This window comes from Puntigrus tetrazona, chromosome 21, assembly GCF_018831695.1.
Source record: "Puntigrus tetrazona isolate hp1 chromosome 21, ASM1883169v1, whole genome shotgun sequence".
Lineage (NCBI taxonomy): Eukaryota > Metazoa > Chordata > Actinopteri > Cypriniformes > Cyprinidae > Puntigrus > Puntigrus tetrazona.
The window spans coordinates 19,103,710-19,119,426 of record NC_056719.1 but is presented as its reverse complement, the minus strand read 5'-3'; the positions used below and the strand labels follow the sequence as shown (position 1 = coordinate 19,119,426).

The following is a 15,717-nucleotide window of genomic DNA, read 5'->3' as shown; positions in this document are numbered from 1 at the left end:
TGATCAAAGAGCTGTGTCAAATAGCAGGCATACGCAAGGTGAGAACTACTCCATACCACCCAAGGGAAATCCAGTGGAGAGATTCAATAGAACCCTTCTCCAAATGTTGGGCACTCTTGAAACCAAAAAGAAGTCATGCTGGAAGGAGTTTGTGAAGCCTTTGGTGCATGCCTACAACTGCACTCAAAAGCGATGTGACTGGTTATACTCCTATGAACTGATGTTTGGTAGACAGCCCAGATTGCCGGTTGATTTGGCCTTTGGCCTGCCAGTGAATGGAGCTACCAAGTCTCACTCCCAGTATGTGAGGGACCTGAAAGAGAGTTTAAGGGAGAGCTATGAGGCTGCCATCAAGAACGCTGCAAAAGTGGCTCAACGTAACAAGCGCAGATTTGACAGAAATGTGGTTGTTTCCGTTCTCGATGTTGGAAATCGAGTTCTTGTGCGAAATTTGAGACTGAGAGGCAAGAACAAGCTGGCAGACAAATGGGAGCCAGATGTCTATACAGTCATTCATAAGGTTGGAGATCTCCCAGTGTATGTAGTCCAGCCTGAAGGAAAGAACGGTCAGTTCGCACTTTACACCGCGACTTACTTCGACCTTGTGGATTTCTATCTGTGAATGAAACTGAAGAGTTGAGTCCTCCAAAGATTCAGCATAAGCCAAGAACCAGATCTATTTCAGCCTTCGAAGCTGCTGACCAAGAACATCAAATGAGCGATCAGGCAGAATCCGATGAGGACTCTTTTCATCTTGGAAATTCAGGACGGCAGTTGGAATTCATTACAACCACCATTTTACCCTCTTCAGGGAGTTCCGATTCGCCTAATGTGGAGTCCATTGAACTGCCCCTGTAGTGGTAAGCCCTGTAGGAACCTTACCTGAAGTAGAGTCCTTTGAATCCTCTTCTGCTGGCATATACCCTGAAAAACGAGAATGTAACAGACACCAGATTATTAGGAGTCTCAACAGAATACCAAAGAAGTAATGATGATGACAGTCAAGCACCAGTGATAAACCCTGCCGATGTCGACACCAGTGGAGTTGAGTCTGGAAGAGAAGGAGATATGGCTGAGGTGGAGACCAGCGGAAGAGTACTGGAAGCAGTTTCTGTGGGTGATGAAGCTCAGTTTAAGGATCAGGCCCCACCTACAGAAGATGTTACATGTGATCCACCAGCCATGGATGGTAATGTAGGTGCCAGTGGCCCTAGACGCTCTAGAAGGCAGTGTGGACCTCCTAATAAACTTGAGTATCACAAATTAGGAAATCCTTTGACATTGGTCATCCAGTCCCTATTACAGGGGTTGAGCTCTGCACTTACCACTTCACTGGAGGAGCCCATATTCACCAGTGATCCGCACTTACTGGATGCCTTACCCTCTGTAGTGATAACTCAACCCCGTGCATGCCCGAGGACGTGCCTGAATTCAGAGGGGGAAAGTGTAACCCAGCTTACTAGTGAGTAGTAGCAGAGGCAGAATCATAGAACAAACAGCAAACTATATGATCGATGTGAAGTAAAAAAAAAAAGAAAACACTGCCAGAATAAAATATATGCCTAATTACATTATTTATGAAAAAAATAAAAATAAAAGTAAAATATGCAGGATTAGGATAGTGGCGTCCAATGAAATCGCTTTTTGCATGACGTCAATACGTCGTACGCGATCGCGGCAGGTTTGCAAACGCATAGTGTTCTGGATCTTTTTTTCTCCGTGAACTTGAGCCGAGCAGACGTCCATTACTGCTCCGGGAGATTTAGTGCTTCTTAAGTGAGTACAAGAGATGTAAAAACGATTGAGAGAAAAGCGGAGCACGGTTGAGAGTGCATCTTCAACCAGTTACCATCAGGATTTTCCTTCCTTATATGTACATTAGACTGAGTTTCCTTGCCACAGAATACAGTCCGCTTATCTGCGAATCGAGTGAAGTGTGAACCCTTCCTGGAGTGTGAATCGTCTCAACTGTGTGTAACGGAAAAGTTGGACTGGCGAGCCGCCCGTTAATCGGACCCTTTGAACAATCCTGTTGAAAGAACATCAAGGTTGAACATACTCGTCTTTGAATGACTGATTGTACATTTATTCTGTTTAATTTGTAAAGGTTGCTTATTTTCTTTTTATTTTTGTTTTGCTCATTGTTAAAATACAAATTTCCTTCAATTCTTACCTTAAATCTTGTGTCTGTGTGTTCACTGCTGTTGCAAATTCTCTCTCTTAGGACGAATCTACATTTCTGAAATTACTGGTCCATTGAGAGACAAGTTATACAAAATTTGGGTGTCACGGGTTACACACACCTATTAAAAAAATTAAATAAAAATAAAAGCATTTAACAATGTGCAGGAAGTTTTACTTTAACACTTGTTGCTTTGCATTTAAGAGGAATTTAGGAATATATAGGAATTTCAGTCTTGGAGGATTTTGATGTTTTGTTTCCTTCATCTCAGCCTTTGACCAAGATTTTTTCCCGGGAAAACTCTGAAAGAAATGAATACTTGCGAAATGAAAACAATATCTTTGCTGTAATGAATTATATTTATTACTAAGATGTACCGTGAACTTTTCATAGCAGCAGGCAATATATTATGCAAAATATCCCTACAAAGGCATAGCATCACCTAGAGTTTTGGTGGTGTAAATTTATTGTGAAGCAATATTTTCATCAGTGCTCTATCAGCTTTTACATACTTAAATCTTTTACTTTACAAAAGCCTAATTTTACAATGCATACATGAACGTTGGATGCTTACATTTGAAATTAATAAATAATAAAAGGTGCTTTAAATGTTAAATTAATCTGCCAGTAGGTGTCAGTAAGTCACTGTTAATAAGTGGTGGCAACCTAAGGTGGGATAAAATGCAATGTTGGACCAGGATTGTCAGACTGGGATCTTGGTTCAGATGGTCCTGAATCTGCAGAAACAAACTGCCATGAAGAACAACATCCAGCATCAGGACACTGAAACGTCCATCTGCAAAATTCAGCCTATCCAATTTTTAAATTATATAATTGTTTTAAATTGTATTACCACAAAGAAATGTCTAGATTTTTTAACTGCAATGTAGATTATTATCTTCAAATCTTCAGACCTGGGGCCTCATTTAAAATCTCTCCATAGATTTCATCCTAAAAGTGTATGTATGTTCAAAAGCTAGATTTTACGTACGCATTTAAGTTTTCAGATTAATAAAACCATGCACACAACAGAACTTCTGCAAACATCTCTTTATAAATCCCAGTCAGGTAAAGATTGTGTGTATGAGCATGATTTTTCCCAGAAATAACCACATATGGAGTTTACAATGCCTAGTTTTCCTATGCATAACCTTATCTGCACAAAAAGAAATGTATCTATCCTGTTGGAAATAAATAACTAATCTTGAAAGTTATTTAGCCCTAAATAGATTTTTTGCAACTGCAGAATATCTGAGTGCAGTGAAAGACATTACATTAAAACAACATTAAAATGATAAGGTACAGACTGAGCAGCCACAATCTGACTGTAGAGATGGATAGATGTTGAGAACACTGGCTGCCCAAAGAGCTTTTATACTGTTGTGTGACAATAAGGTGCAGGTGTGGCTTAAAACTCTGCTGATTATGATCTTTGTGATTAGCTGGGGGCAGAGCCTGGCCGATCAGTGACAGTATGTATTTATATTTATTATTATTATTTATTTATTAATAGTACATATCTGTTCTTTATTCAATGCAAACACTGCTTTTGCAATACATTGTAACAACTGTAATACCAATAAAGCACATATTGATAGCACAGACACTAAGGATGGTTAAAGACGAATTCTAAATGGAAATGATCATGCTTATCCTCTTTGAGGTGAGCAGAGCATGTGTGTGTCATAAAGCCAGAAGGAATGCACTTGGTGAAAGGAGTGATGTAATTCCTCGTTATCTTTAGTTGGCATGTTCCCGTGACAACGCAGCAGTCTCTGACAGCACTAAGCAGATTAGTTGATGGACACATTCGTTTTTATACATTAGCATTAAAAAGACATTCTTGACAATAAAACAGCTACATCTGCATGACAGAGACCATGCTGCATGGTCAAGTGAACATCCCAGCTGAAAATAAAGGAGGAAATTACAACACTCACTTCTCCAAGTGCATTACAAATGACTACATTATGACACGCACATGCCCCAAGTCTCTCCTCCAGATGGGTAGACATGATCACTTCCATTTGGAATTAGTCTAAATCCAAGACACACACACGAAGAGAGAGAGAGAGAGACAGAGAAACAGAGAGACAGACAGAATATTTGACAAATGCCAAAAATGTATTACATACTGTACATGGTCCTTGTCCTAAATGAACTTCATCAAGTTTTGTATTAAAAAGTTATTACAAAAGATTATTGCAAAAGATTTGTGCCTTTGTTACATTGAGAATCAAAAATAAACATTACATTGTAATGTAACCCCTAAATGGCAAGACAAGTTACAGCCTTAGTGTGATTGGTTAAATACCACATACTTAAAAAAAAAAAAAAAAAAAAAAAAAAATCTCTCTATAGTCCATTATAAGTAGTCAGATTCATGCTCCTCTTCACGTTTTCTGTCAGTTGGACTGCAATGTCTTTTTCTGAATCTGAATCTGAAAAAAAAAAAAAAAAAAAAAAAAAAAAAAAAAGTATAATTCAGTTTACAACAAAAAGTGTGAAATCACAAAATAATTTAAAACTGTATCACTAATCAATATTTTCATTATTTCTGAATTGTGAAGTAGATTATTTTCTTCAGATCCTCAGACCTGGGGCCTCATTTATAAAACTCTCCATATTTTTCATCCTAAACGTGTATGTATGCTCGTATGTGTAGGAGCATCTCCATCCTGACTCCTTCCAGAAATAACCAGATATATAGCTTACAACGCCTAGTTTTTCTATGCATAACCTCATCTGCATATCATTTTCATTCATATTCCTATCCATGTGACACTGTTTAGTATTGTCAAAGTTACATTAAGGAAATATGCACACTATAAAATACCTTAATTTTACTGCTAAAAATCATCCAATATCCTTGTCATGTATTTCAATTAATATCAAGAAAAAACCAAAACTGTCTAAAGTATTAGATAAATTAGAATAGACTTGATCTTTTACTATCCAATTAGTATTAAGTTGTTTTAAACATTTAAATCAAATTACATTTTGCTGATAGGGTGAACATCTTTTAGTTATTTTAGTGGACAATTTTACTGCAGTGTAAAATTGTCTGAGTATTTAAAAAAAAATAAATAAAAATAACCATATTTTTCAAGTTGCCCATTCTTCAAATAACAGAGTTGAACATTTCATAATGTTTTAGAGATCAACGCCTCCATGTAATAAACTGCAGTTAGCATACAGTAAGATGTTATCATTAGACATTAAGCGGATAATGCACCGCTTCATCACTGAATACAGCATTACAGCATTGTGCACCATAATATTGAAGTGTGCATTATTTGCCTAGTGCAAAAGTTGAAATCAAACTTCAGTAAATCAGGACCATTGAATAGAGTAATGCACAGCAGAGGGTGCTGCTCTTACCCAGCTACTGTCTGCATGTGACTGATGGTCTCTGGTAATGGTGATCCAAAACTCTCTGGAAGCAGAAGACCGAGTAACCCAGAGAGAACATTCAGACTGCCAATTAAGATATATGGCAAAGATCTGTAATAGCCTCCTGGAACAAGAAAAAAAGAGCACTTGAAGAATTAGTTTTTGATAGGCATGTTAAAAAAAAGTGTGATACTTGAAACATATTGTTTGATCTGTGTCGATAAGCATTAGTCACTGTGTAGTCTAATTGAGAGAATGAACCGGGTCTCTAGTGCAGCAGCAGGGGACTACCGCTGAGCCACAGGAGAGATTGAGTAGGACCCAAACCTCAAAAAAAAAAAAAGATTTATTACACAAAAAGGTTGGCCAGAGGTAACTAACAAAGTTCTTCTCAGATCGAGGCATTTAACGAAAAGGAAAGAAACAGGGGAAAATGAAAGCTCCACGAGGGGAAAAAACAAAACCAAAGAACTCTAACAAACAGAGCAATGAACTCAGGATACCTTACTTCAGGTTGCTCGGGAAGAATTATAGAACAGGCAAAAAAAAAAACACAGGGTGAAGGCTCAAAAACCAAGTGAGGAACCCAGGCAAAATACATCGCTTAAATACACTGAGGAGAAACAAGGCACAGGTGGCCTGAGTGAAGCTTAACAAGGTTACACAAGGAAGAAATAAGGCAAAAGGGAACACAGGGGACCTCTAGAGGCACGGAGACACAACTACAGCAAATAGGATGTGACAGGACAAACTATGGACATTTCAAAACACTGTTGAGACACAACATGACTAAACTAGTGTAAAAATCAAGGATGGACTGGAACTAAAAATGTTTTGGTATTTTGTTTGAGATGATTTCTTGTAACTACAGCGAACAGAGAACATCCAAAAAGTAAAGTGTTTTTTTTTTTTACAATTTTACCTACATTTTTTCTATATCCAGACACAGATGAACTTTGATAAAAAGCTGCCCAACTCTCTCCTTGTTTATCATTTTGAATCTCAGTTATGTTGATACTATCTTCATTTTAAGCGACTATTGTTGTGAAAATCTTCTCATATTGAGATGCTTTGTTAAGATCACGCAACACTGCATTAGCATTATTTGCTCATTTTCATTGCTTTGCCTTTAATTTGAGGGCACCGACATCTTCTGTAGAAGAAACTAGTCATATGCCACACAAACAGTCTTCAAAGGTTTCATGGGCCTCTTCTATGCACTCTAAACTAAGTTCTTTCCATAGATTTTCTATTGGATTCAAGTCAGGTGATTGGCTGGGGCATTTTAGCAGTTTTACTTTATAAGTAATACTTTTACTTTATAATTTGCTAATATAAATTCATGGTTTGCAAAATTATGGTTTCATTATATGTGGATATTTCTTTCGTTAATGCCAATGTCTGGTAAAAATTGCATGTTTTATTTAAATTAAATTAAATACTTATTTCCTTTAAATAAGTTCGCCCTGTCCAGGCAAATAGCTGTCAGATAGGGGCAGTCAAGGCCTAATGGTTAGAAAATCAAACTTGTAACCCAAAGGTTGTGGGCCAGAGTCTCAGGGCTGGCAGGAATTGGCTCTCTTCTACTTTCAATACCAAGTCAGAGCCTTGAGCAAAACTGAAGCCCCACAAAATGTATATAAAATGGAATGACTTACACCTGCTGAAATTTATTTACTACTTCCTACAAAAGCCTTTTTGCTAATTTCCATTTCCAGAAGAAATGACTGTCGCGTGTGTTCAGTTCTCTGTGTGTGTGTGTGTGTGTGTGTGTGTGTGTGTGTGTGTGTGTCTCCACTTGGCCACATGTAATTTCACTCAATTTTGTATCATAGAGTCATCATCATTTATTCACCCTCATGTAGTTCTAAAGTAGACACAAAGTCTGTTGGGCAAAAATTCATCAATGAAAGTGTTTTGACTACAACGTTCTTCATAATCTCTTGTGTTTGCAATTAGAAAGACAATCGTACAAGTTAGGTATGACATGAGGGTGATTGAAAACAGCTTCAGGTCTGGAATCTTTTACACAGCTGTGAAGCAAATAGCTGTGTGGCAGCTGGAATTATATCCTATAAATAAATACAAGATATAGAAGTTAAGTTTTTAAATGTGTCCCACAGACCTGGTGTTATGGCAGTGTTGACCACTAAATTGGCCTATATATTGACCAGAAAAGGTCCTGATGCTCCCTATGGCCAGTCCATCCCTGGTTCCTTACATGAAGAACTAGACAAATAATGCAGAATTTGGGAAATTAGACAGATTGTACAGACTAGAGTTTAGTGACCTAAGTAGATGAAATATGGTGCTGATATGCTGCCGACTCTGGACGCCATCGAGCAGGCTCCTAGAGCTGTGTTCCTCAGTACAGTAGGGTAAAGCTCGGCGGTAGCAGGATAAACTATCGCAAATGCTGCAGACAGACCAAACTTTCCCAGCATCACCAGAGAAATGGCAATAGAACTCCTATCTATAAATGAATAAAGACAAAACATTCCATATAGAGTTAAGCAAAGGTATTAGATACTTTATACTACTTCAAACTAATCCTTATGATCACATTGTTAAACATGTCAAAGTTGTTTAGAAAACCAAGAAATGATAAAGTGCGATCAAAAATGAAAGCTAAAATCTAAATGCTTCTGAACAAATCCAGTCTAAACGATTCAGTTTGCCATTCATACATTTGATTCAGTCATTTAAATGGATTGGTTGGTTGAATGAATGGATGACTGAATGACTTCATTAATACATTCATAAATACAGTGACTTTCTGCCACTTGCTGGCTGGAATACCATTTACTTCTTAAAATTTGTTTTATTTCAAAATGTAATAATATATTATATATTTTAAACAAATATATGTAAAAAAAAATAAAATAAAAAAAAAAAAAAAATATATATATATATATATATATATATATATATATATATATATATATATATATATATATATATAAAGAAAGAAAGAAAGCAATTTCACAAAATCTTAACCCCAAATCTTTAATTCTATGGTAAATCATAAATATTACCATAGAAGATTGCAGTTAAAGAAACTTCTCACGTTGTGGAATGAGATGTATGAAGAGAAGGACCAGTCCTCCTAAAGACAGAGTGGAAGACAAGCTAAGACGTCTTGGCCAGCAGCGGAGCATCAGCCAGGCCATGACGAGAGCAGGTACTTCCACAACCGCTGATAAGAGGCAGTTCAGGTAGATGTTTCCATGAAGATTGGACGTGTTCAGAGACAAGGCACAGTATCCAATTGAAACAGCTGACCTAAAATTAGAAAGAAGAGAGTGACAGGCAGGTTTAGAACACATTTAGCTGCCCTGGGGTATTTGCTTCCTGGCTTACCTCTTATCACAAGACTAAATATTGCATGTTACACTAAATATTCTTGTTTTTTACTGAATAATGTCTATCCAGCATCTTGAGTACATGGAGATTCTCTCACCAGACCAGGCACAGCAGGACGGTTATGCAGCGGATGTTAGTGGACTTCAGCAGGTCACAGAGACTGTAGGTCCGCAACCTTCCAGCATTTTCCCTTGACTGCAGCGCACGTGTCACAACAAACATGTTTTACACAGCACTACAAACTCCAAAGTCAAAACACTGCACAGCAGTGTAAGCAAAAACCATCTGATTTCCACAGCTAAAAAAATATGCATAGTCATAAAAACACTCAAATTTTACTGATATGTGCAAATTCAAGGAACTGCAAATGAGTAGTGCAAACACAGATTAAACCTACCCATCCAAAACTAAATAAAATATATTTCAATAGTTTGAGAAAGCTATTACACCCCTAATAAAAACCATATATTGCACAAATCTGTACTGGTGAACAGACATATAGTGCATTTGTGACATGCAGTGAATTAATTTAGAACTAAACTTGTTAATATGTCTGAATTTAGTAATTAGGAAATATAACATTTTAAGAGATTTTTTCTAAAAAAAACATATGAGGAGTTAAATGAGACTATTCAAAGTAGCATGTGTGAATCTAAGAAGCATAGATTTCACCTGAATTCCAGGAAAAATGACGTCAGGGGCCTTAATCCCGTTCATCTGGGCAGCCTTTCTCAGAATGACCTCGGCCTCGTCTACTCTCCCCTGAGACAGCAGCCATCGCGGAGACTCGGGAATAAACCTACCAACAACAACTAATGATAAATGATTGATTTCAGTGATGAAAATCAGCTGTTAAAATGTTATAATTCATTATGAACAGTGATATGACTTTAAATGATCTTCATGTTGCATCTAATAATACATTTTTGTATCACAAAGTTTAGATAAGTACCTCTACAAAACTAACAATCAAAAATTGTGAACAAATTATAATGAAACATAAAATAAGGAGACACAGACGACATTGTTTAAATAAAAAAATGTGGAACCAAATAAATCATAAACATTTTTTTTTCACTTAGATAGATGGTCAAAGTCAACAGGCCTTTTAAAATCAAAAATATTTGATCAGGTGCTTTTGCCTTTTTTTTTTTTGAAACTCTTCAGTCATCGTCTTGACATAACATAACACTGTCTATCGCCTCAACCTAGCTCTTCTCATATCTGGTGTATTATTAAACAAATACCTACCACCAGAGGGGTACACAGAACAAGCCAGGAACAGTGAGGGCCAGCAGCAACATTCTCCAGTCTCTTAAGAAGTAAGCAGCCAGAGGAAGCATCATATACCCGATAGAGAAGAAAAGACACACGCCAAGAGTGGAGAAGATGTCACGAACGGATGGGCTCAGTATCTCCATTCCTAAGGGGGAAGGGTTTTTAAATCATATTTAATATATAATGTATTCTGAGAAAAAAATATGCATCTGTTATGCAATTTTTAGACATAACCTAAACACGCGTTAGTATAACAAATGTGCTGGCATTGAACATGCTTGATTTTAAAATTATAAATATATATATATATATATATATATATATATATATATATATATATATATATATATATATATATATATATATATGACTCTATATCTAATTATATGACTGTTTCTATGAAAGCTCATTTATCAATTTATCATTTCACAATTCTGAAAAATATACTTGAGAGATAAATGCAGTAAAAAGAAAACTGTCAAATATAAACGGAACAGAAAAGGCTAAAATGCAAACTAGAATACAGTACTGCAAGAAAGTCTCAATTTTTAGATTAAGTCGCAGTCACACTTTTTCATTTTTAGTTCAGGACAGAAACAAGATTCTATAATTTATGACTGAAGCCATAATACAATAGTGTGTATATTAATTTTGTTAATTCAGTGCTAATATGAAATACACAGAAAAAAATAGACCACATCAGAAATCTTACCTAATACAAATGCTGCCACATAGTTTGAGATTTGGCCAATTCCAACAATAAAAAACAACAAACAAAATATCAACCAAGATGGGGAGAAGACTTGGATGAAGGTGAATACCGTCTGAATCCCCATGGTAACAAACAGCACTATTTTTCTGCCAAACCTAAAAATCAAAAAGAAACAAGTTTACATCAAATAGACATCTAGAGTTGTGTAGGTGTGTTACGACACAAAACTACCTCTAATATGGCAAACTAATCTATATCACCACCACAGCTGTCTAGCGGTTTTATCTGCAAAATTATCTGTCATATCACCAAATAACTTTCCCTACATGATGTGAAATAATGTGAAAGGCAGTCCTAACCAAAATCCAGGGATGCAAGAGTGTGTGTGTGTCAGCTGTCAGTGGAGATCAGTGGAGTGTTGCAGTGAGGTTTGTTCTTCTGTAGGTTTCTCTCATCTGAACATATGATCATGGAGCTCAGAGTGACCATCAGGTTCTTGGTCAACAGTCTAGACAAGGCCCTTCTCCATCAAGTGCTCAGTTTGGCTGAACAACCAGTTCTTGGAGGAGTCCTGGGGCCTCATTTATAACTGTTCTGTAGATTCAAAACCTGCACTAGAGGAGATGTATGACATGCCCTACGCAAAATGTGGGATTTAGTGTTAGGATTATTACACAGAAGATAAACCAAAATTATATGAATTTACACATAACCTATTTACAGCCACAATGATTTACCTTTAAACTGAATTGCACATCTTATGTTATGAAAATGCACTTTAGCGAAAACAATGATTAATGATGCGCACTTACTCTGTGGCACACACTGCTGGATTCGGCCCATAACTCATATTTCTGTAATATCTTATACCTTTGACAGGGTTGAAGATGCTATCACATGGATGGAATATGCCTAGAAATGGTATGCAGATGAGGTTATAGGAGTCTGTGTGGAATTATAATGGGATTTATAAAGGGACATTCTGGCAAATGCATGGTTTTTATAAATTTTAAAACTTTTGTGTGTATGCAAAAGCTAGCCTTTGTACCTACATACACTTTTAGGATAAAATCTACGAACAGTTTTCTAAATGAGACCCCTGGATGTTCCAAATTTCTTCCACTTGAGAATTATGTAAGCCACTTGAGAAACTTCAGTGCAGCAAAACTTTCTTGCAGCTTTTCCCAGACGTCTCTGAGCTCTGCAAGCAGTTCCTTTGACCTCAGGGCTTGGTTTTTATTCTGATATGCATCTGTGAGGACTTTTAAAGAGAGGTGTGTGCCATTCATGTCCAGTCAATTTAATTGACCAAAGGTGGACTCCAATCAACGATCAATCCAGGTCAATCCTACAATCCAGACAAGCTGAAGCTCAATAGTGCCTCCATGCCACTCCTCACTGATGCTGGAGTTTGACCAAATATCGAGTGCAGAATTGAACATACTTTTAAAGAACAATTCCGATTTTGAAATATTTTTTGATTGATCTTAGGAAGTAATCCAATATTTTAAGATATTGGATTTTTTTATCTTGCATGTCATCATTTGACTTTCTAATCAAAAACAAAATAACTTTTGAAAAGCTTTTACTTTACATGTAATGAATTTAAAATATATATGAAAGTTTCATGTTTTGAAATAAGTTACAAAAAAAAACTATTCTCATGCTATTCTAATTTTCGAGCTGTACCTGTATAAGGCTGCAACAGAACAAAACTGAAAAAGTTAAAGAGGTCTTAAAACTTTCTGAATGCACTCTCTATATATATTTGTTGGCACTCTGACATACTACATGCGTCCCAAATCAATCCTTCAAAGGCTGCATTCGAAGACTGACTGAATCACCATGGCTGCCCCAGTTCAAAGACCCTTTCGATGTGGCCTCAAAATAAATCTTCATCGGACAAAGAAAGATACAACAACACAGCCTAGACTATCTTAAGATTCCCTGCATGCAGAAAACAACAAGGTTTCTTTTTTTTTGAGAAAAGGATTACACTAAATTTGGGGTTTTATGAAGTCTGATGTCTATGTCCCTTTAAAGATGCAGACTTTGAATTTAGACAATATTCTGCTGGATTGCTCCAAGGTTGAATTATAGTATATGGTACGTTTATTACAACATATGAGATTACAATACTATAAGAAAACAAAAATTGTTGATAATGTCAGTGTTGTTGATCATGTCAACTTGTTTGTTTCAGGCCTACCAGTGATATAAAACACACATTCAGCATGTAATTATAATATTAATATGTGGGGATGTTTTGACCTGTCAGACACCTGTCCAGAGATCACAGAGCCAGTCAAAACACCACAGAAGAAGAGTGAGGAGGTCAGCGGAGCCCTCCAGTCATCTGAACACACCAAATCCCACTGCGATTGAACAAACAGTGTACGTTTAAGATTATTCAATAGTATTCATCTGCAGAAGAAAGTGTAAACTAAGTTACTAAAAGTTACACATCTAATTCCGTAAACAGAGTGGTTTAAAAAACTTCCTAATAAAAAGCTGAAGAATACAATTTCTTATATGGGGAACTTATCTGACTGATTCTGTAGGTTTGTACAGGTACTTTATAAGTGCTTTATTTAGGAACTGTTTTTTTCCTAACCGCTTTTCTCAAAGTGTTTCTTCACCAAACTAACACTTGAGTTTACTCAAATACCCCCCAAGATAGATAAGTGCATATGCAAAGGTGGCAAGCTTACAAAGAATGACTGAACTGACATCTCTTTTGTGGCATACTTTTTTTAATTATTACTAGGCAGTATGTGATACCTTTTAATTTCTCATTCATTCAACAGTTATGTATGTTAAACAGGGAGCTACAAAAAGCAGTACAGATGCATTGGTGATATTCTTAAAATAAACAACAATGTATGTTGATGTGACACTTATCATTCCACACAACTACATTAAAAATAATTACTTTTGCTTACTTAAAGTGATCAATGGATTCAAACTGCACTTTACATAAATGTGTGTTAGAGGTGTGTGTACACATCAATCCTATAATGATAAAAAACACCCAGTGTTTTTGATTAATGTTGTTTATGATTAATGTGATATGATAAATGAATATCCAGTGCTCTCTACGACTGAGGTGAAACCCTTAAACAAGGCACTGAACGACCAATCGCCTTCCCGGCTGCCGCGCTCAGGGTGTGTGTTCACTGCTGTGTGTGTATACTTTAGATGGGTTAAATGCAGAGCACAAATTCAAAGAATGGTTCACCATGCCTGGCCACAAGTCACTTTCACTTCACTTTCACTAAACTATATAACATACTTTGGTTAAAAATTCTCAATTGTTGTGTAAAACAGCTATTTACCCTGTCTAAAGCAGCTCTGTCTACATCTGCTCCAGTCACTGATGTATCAAATAAGTCATTTTAATTGTGCGTCTGTGTGTGTGTGTGTGTGTGTGTATATATATATATATATATATATATATATATATATATATATATATATATATATATATATATATATATATATATATTATTCAATAATTGTCGTCTTGTATATTTCTGTAAAATCAGCATCCTAGCTATAACGGATTTTAAATGCATGCATTTGAATCAATAAGCAGGTCCCCGTAGCAGGGTTTGACTGACCTGTAGACCTGATGTTTTTCCACGACAATATTAGTGGAAATATTTAGTGGTTTTATAGTTAACATCTGAAAGGATGCATCTATACAGAAACTGACTTTCAAAATCATACTGGACAAATATCGACTGGAAAAACATCTCCCTTATTAGGCTCCATCAAAATCCGAACTTCCGCTTCGCGCAGAATAGAACAGAAAAGGCGGACTGTGAGCTCGAGGAAAGAAACGTACCTCTGAAACAATCGTGGAGATGTATGTTCCTTTATCATACTCCCAGCCGTCCACGCAGCCTTCTCGAGGAATAGCCGATACATTCACATCCACCCACGGCAGCAAACCTCGCTCCGAATAGCTCTTCACGAGGTCCATTCTGTATCTTGAACACTTACTGAATCCAGAAGCTTTGTTCTCGTTCTCCTCATCGAGAGGAATAGACGCGTTTCTCCATTCATCCGTGATATTCAGAGCTGCGGGAATGAGACAGCGATGAGCGGGTGTATCTCCCAGGAAAACCATGGATAAACCCGTGAAGCCATTCGGAATAATGCTCAGACACAAAAGAAAAAACACAGTCCTTTGAAAAGGTCCCCAGTCTCCCAGGAACGCGGTGCTGTCGTCGTAGTCTGGGAAACTCATGGCACACGTGTATTAAAAGCTTTAGAGTAAAGTGCGCTTGGACTGTCTTAAGTCCAGCTTTTAGACCCAGATGGGAGGAGGCAAACTAGAATGGCTGCATTTATCAGTTTAACACGTTTCTCAGAAGCGAAGAGACAGCGCTGTTCGTTTTCCATCGTGTAGCTTCTCATTACTATAGCAGTTTGTTGATAGTGCTGTAATGAATTAGAATTGGGCTTCTTTGGGACCCCCTAGGATTAAAAGATAAAAGTCTACACGTTTTTTACTGAACCTTCTAGTGTTGTTGGTGTGGTCATTTGTTCGATGAATGTGCTATATGTTATTTATTTATTTAGGCTATTTATTATTTGTTATTTTTAGGGAATTTTATGATTCTTTAGCATAAGCATGAAAATAAATTTTCCAGCGTAACCTGACGTGAATTAATTATTTGAGCTTTTTAAAAACGACAAAAAGATTATTGCTGAAGTGGAAAAACGTAAAAGTTACAGGACTTTCTTTCTATTATTAAAATAGGAACAAATATAAATATATCTT

At 36.6% G+C, this 15,717-nt stretch overlaps 1 protein-coding gene across 3 annotated transcripts; it reads right to left on the bottom strand.

Moving 5' to 3' along the window:
* Positions 1 to 3,665: 3,665 nt before the first annotated feature.
* Positions 3,666 to 15,678, bottom strand: slc22a21 (solute carrier family 22 member 21). 3 transcript variants are annotated; one of them, XM_043220727.1, is made up of 10 exons: positions 14,776 to 15,676; positions 13,200 to 13,303; positions 10,929 to 11,083; positions 10,190 to 10,361; positions 9,611 to 9,737; positions 9,036 to 9,133; positions 8,643 to 8,857; positions 7,866 to 8,048; positions 5,564 to 5,699; positions 3,666 to 4,617 (listed from the first exon to the last, which is right to left on the bottom strand). In XM_043220727.1, exons 1-10 carry the CDS (start codon positions 15,178 to 15,180, stop codon positions 4,548 to 4,550), a joined length of 1,665 nt encoding a protein of 554 aa, XP_043076662.1. In that variant the 5' UTR covers positions 15,181 to 15,676; the 3' UTR covers positions 3,666 to 4,547. The 3 variants fall into 3 exon arrangements, 2 of the variants coding, with proteins under 2 accessions (XP_043076662.1, XP_043076663.1); XR_006247414.1 differs by lacking the exon at positions 3,666 to 4,617 and having other exon boundaries at positions 5,581 to 5,699; positions 7,701 to 8,048; positions 14,776 to 15,678; XM_043220728.1 differs by lacking the exons at positions 3,666 to 4,617; positions 5,564 to 5,699 and having other exon boundaries at positions 7,872 to 8,044; positions 14,776 to 15,678.
* Between the last annotated feature and the right edge of the window lie 39 nt (positions 15,679 to 15,717).